Below are 4714 nucleotides of genomic sequence, written 5' to 3'. Positions count from 1 at the left end.
ATGTTAACTATTATTATTTACGGTGATACCTATGTGCACCGCCCCCTCTGAGGCGTAAAAGCACTTTGCAGCTCCGAGCGCGCCTCTCAGGACAGAGGTTGTTAAATAAACAACCTGGAAGAACAGCCTGGAAGAGCCCGAGTCCTGCGTGGCTAATATTACGTGCACCCCCTTCAGGCCGCCTTCGTTCAGAACAGCTCAGTTTAAGGATGAAGTTTGTCCTTCGCAGGCTCCCGTCGCCACGCGTGAAAATGAGGGGCGGGAACAGGAAATGGGGTTAGGCCGAGTGCCGGCGCTGGGAGGCAGCTGAGAAGAGCAGAGGGCGGCCGCTGGAAGACGTGAGGAAGAGCTACGATGTTCCGGATCGAGGGCCTTGCGCCGAAGCTGGACCCGGAGGAGATGAAACGGAAGATGCGCGAGGATGTGATCTCCTCCATACGGAACTTCCTCATCTATGTGGCCCTGCTGCGAGTCAGTGAGTGTCCTTCCAGGCTGTGGCCGTGAGACTAGCAGGGAGCTCGCCGACACTGCCCGCCCAACTCTGGTCTCACCGGCCTTTTGGGGTCCCTGGGGCGGAGCTAAGCGGTCGCGGGGTGCAAGGGACGTGCACGTCGAGGGCAGCGGGCGCATGCGCGCGTTGCTTAGGCTCTGCGGGTCTGGGTGGGGGTACCGGAGTGCAAGCGGCGGCTGGGACCGCGAGGTTAATCACCTAGTCCCGCCCTGTCTTAAGAGCGTTTGAATTGAAAGATTCTGTAAGGTCATCCCCCAGAGCAAGTCCCTCGTTTTGCAGACAGAAAAACTGGCATCTAGAGTGGAGAAATGGCTGGCTCAAGGTCACTCATCGATTCGGTGAATGATCTTGGCCTAGAATCCAGAGTTCTTAACTGACTGCCAAGTTTCCTTACATCAGGGCTTACCTCTGAAATCCAAAAGCTTTTGTTCCTTTTATTTGTAGAGGCTGAAGTAAATAATTACCTTTTTTTCTTTCTTTTTTTTTTAAGAAGAATAAAGGATATGAGTCTATAGGATTAATGATAATACCTGAGGATTTAGTTGACTTTTACGTTTTGTAGAAACTTTGCATTGCCTGAGTTTGACAATGGCCCTTTGAGAGAGGCAGGGCCTAAGTCTCTGTATATCCCCTTTGCAAATGTGAACTCGACTTTCAGAGGGGACTTATGCAAAGTATTAGAATTGCAGGCACACAATATTAGAGCTGGATGCAGTTTTATAGATTAGTTCTCTATTTTTACGGATAGGAATCTCAGAAGTGAATTGCCCCTTCATTTGCCGCTTCATTTTCATTTCAGCATTCTTTCCATTGTTCCTTGCTGTACATTGTTGACAGGTCTGGATGGAGAGGCAGAGATGATTCAGATAGATGAAGACCGTACCAAGTCTTCATGAGACTCGTGGAAGCCTCATGTTGGGTCTAAGGCCAGAGCTCTTGAGGTCTAGTCTCCCTTATTCTGCCCCTTTCACTGCCTGTGGTGTTAACTATGGTTTCCCAGAGGAGGGAGCCCTGGTGAACAGAAACTCCCAAATCATCTTGCTCCTTCAGCAGCTTTTTACAACTCCCAACTTTACTTATTTCCTCCTCTTACCTTTTTTTGGTTGACTTAGCTACCAGTAAAATATTTGCTGCTTCTCAGTGACCTTTGTATTTAAGATGACTCAAAAAAATTTTTTTAAACAGAATACTGTTCCTTATCCCTTTTTAAATTGAGATATAATTTGCATGTTATTCAATTCACCCATTTAAAGTGTACAATTCATTGATTCTTAGTATAGTCAGAGTTGTGCAGCCATCACCGCAATCTGTTTTAGAATATTTTCTTCCCCTCTGAAAGAAACACCATGCCCATTAGCTGTCATTCCCCCATTTTACACCGTCCCCAGCCCCTGGCAACCACTAATTGACTTTTTGTCTTTATAGATTTCCCTATTCTGGACACTTTATATAAATGGCATTGTACAATATGTGACCGTTTGTGTTCAGGATAATTTTTCAAGGTTTGTTCACACTGTAGCATGTATCAGTATTTCCTTCCTTTTTATTGCTGAATAATATTCCATTGTATGGATATCCTACACTTTGTTTATCCATTGTTTTGATGACTGTTACTTTTTTTTCTGATAAGAATTAGTTTAAAAAGAAAAGCCTGGGCATACTGATGACTTAGTCAGCTTCTGACATATTTCAATATCTTCAGTTTAATATTAACAAAATGTTCTATTAATTTAGTATGGGTATTGAGAAATAATCTGGCAGCTTTTTTGGTCACAACCTTTTTTTTCCCAATATTTTTAAATTTGATAAAACACATATAAAATTTACCATCTTAACTATTTTTAAGTGTTTGGGTTAGTGGTATTAAATTCATAATATTGTATAATCATCACCACCATCTCCAGAACTCTTTTTAGCTTGTAAAACTGAAACTCTGTAGCTATTAAACAGTAATTCCCCATTCCCCACTCCTCCCAGCTGCTGGCAGCCACCATTTTTTTTTTTTTTTTTTTTTTTTTTTGAGGAACCACTATACTGTGCTCCATAGCAGCTACACCGTTTTACATTTCCAGCAACAGTGCACAAGCATTCCAGTTTCTCCACATCCTTGCCAAACAGTTCTTTTGTTAGTAGCCATCCTAGTGGGTGTGAAGTGGTATCTTGCTGTAGTTTTATTTTGCATTTCCCTAACGATTAATGATGCTGAGCATCTTTTCATGTGCTTATTTTGGCCATGGCACTGTTACACAAGGCAGTAATATCACTTCTTTTGATCCCTGTGACAACACTTCTTTGTTTTCTAGACATTTATATCTTCACCACCCTACTCATAATAACTGACGTAGGACTGTATCAGATGTGAACAGGAGCATGTAAATGTCATATAACTAATTAGTGGGGGAACCAAAATATGTGTCCAGCTCTTCTGAATCCCTACTTCAATGTTTTCCCACACTCTCTGTCTTTCAAATGTGTTTTTAAAAGTGAAAGATGCCATTTTGTTTCTTCTAGAGTTCTGTTCCTTTGATGGTTAAATCACAAAGTAAAGGCTTGTCATTTGAAGGAGGATTGGATTTCCTCTTTATTGTCCTAAGAGCGAGAACTACCTGGAGAAAAGATTTTATATAGTGAAAAATGAACTTTGTAATAATTCTAGCTGCATGACAGTGGGATGGGCTACCTTGAAAGACAGTGATTCCCTTTGGCTGGGTGTGCAGGCAGAGGCTTGGCCACATTTGGAGTTGTTTTGAAAAATATGTTGAACTATAAGGTTTATCTCCCAATCTTGTAATTCCATATGTAACTTGTGATTATCTGGATCTAAAAACAAATTCTGGATTTATTTTTCTTTCAGCTCCTTTTATCTTAAAGAAATTGGACAGCATATGAAGAGTGGGCTTCACGTGTGAATGCATGATATGAAGAACCTGGTTACAGTTTCTACTGCTATCTGCAGATGAATAGACCCAGAAAAATGTAAGAGACTCTTTGATTAAATGGACATAAAAATTCTACTTGTTAAGAACAAGTTTGGCTCTGGTAACTGACCTTTATAGCTAAAAGATAAAACTATTTGGGAAGTATGAAGAGACGTACCTGTGATATTCAGCCTCGGTGAACGTTGGTGTTATTGTACATGATGTCAAACTCCGTTTTCTAGCAAGTATTAATTATAAGGGAATTATGTCTGCAATGGCACTGTCGTGTGAGTCATTTCTGTGTACTTTTTTTACTTCTGTCTGGAGTATATTTGTTGAAGAGTTCCTTTCCATTAGTTATGTTTTATTGAAGCCAGCGCACACCGTGTCATTTAAGCACAGGACCATTAGTCTCTCTCTCTATATATATCTATATATATTTATTTTTGTTTCATTTATTTATTTATTTATTTTTGCAGTTCGTGGGCCTCTCACTGTTGTGGCCTCTCCCGTTGCGGAGCACAGGCTCTGGACGTGCAGGCTCAGTGGCCATGGCTCACGGGCCCAGCCGCTCTGTGGCATGTGGGATCTTCCCGGACCGGGGCATGAACCTGTGTCCCATGCGTTGGCAGGCGGACTCTCAACCACTGCGCCACCAGGGAAGCCGTATATTTTTAATAAATGTACCAACTAAGAAAAATAGGGCTTTTATTTTTCTTAACCCACTTTTTGCTGCAAACCAGCAGTCACTGGCGAGACTACTATAATGTTGTGACTATTACAAACTGCATTAAATTGAGTTCCTCTTGTTTTGGACTGGAGAATTTGCTAATCCTGATAAAGCAACATGGTTTTATTCTTAAGCAGTCTTTATGAAAGGCAACATTACTGCTTGATGCTGAGAATATGTAATACCACCAAAGGGGGAAAACGCTATATTTTTAAGTCAGGTAGTTCTCCAAGTTTGTTGGGAGAAGGGGAAAGTCCTTAACCTTCTTCCCAGGTACAACTACATTCACTTCTTTTTAGCTAATTATATTGAGTTTACCTTCTTGTCCTAAGTAACACGATTATGTTGTTACTTTATGATTTTTCTGTTTTAGACATTGCCTACTGACTTCTCCATGCATGTAAGGATTTGTGTCTCTTCCCTCTCCTTTCCTCCATCTCTCATGCATGTCATTTCTACTTCCTTCCAGTGTACTTATTAGTGTTGATTTTGATTAGATTGATTTCATTAGGACTCCAAATGCTGTTTGTTGTTTTCTTTTCCTGCACATCTTTT

At 41.3% G+C, this 4714-nt stretch overlaps 1 protein-coding gene across 1 annotated transcript; it reads left to right on the top strand.

Annotated features, from left to right (window-relative positions):
- Positions 1–262: 262 nt before the first annotated feature.
- On the top strand, positions 263–3704 carry TOMM5 (translocase of outer mitochondrial membrane 5). The gene is made up of 2 exons (XM_004271454.4): positions 263–475; positions 3366–3704. Exons 1-2 carry the CDS (start codon positions 355–357, stop codon positions 3398–3400), a joined length of 156 nt encoding a protein of 51 aa, XP_004271502.1. The 5' UTR covers positions 263–354; the 3' UTR covers positions 3401–3704.
- Positions 3705–4714: the final 1010 nt, after the last annotated feature.

The sequence above is a fragment of the Orcinus orca genome, chromosome 6 (assembly GCF_937001465.1).
Source record: "Orcinus orca chromosome 6, mOrcOrc1.1, whole genome shotgun sequence".
NCBI lineage: Eukaryota > Metazoa > Chordata > Mammalia > Artiodactyla > Delphinidae > Orcinus > Orcinus orca.
This window is presented reverse-complemented; position numbering and strand designations above follow the sequence as displayed.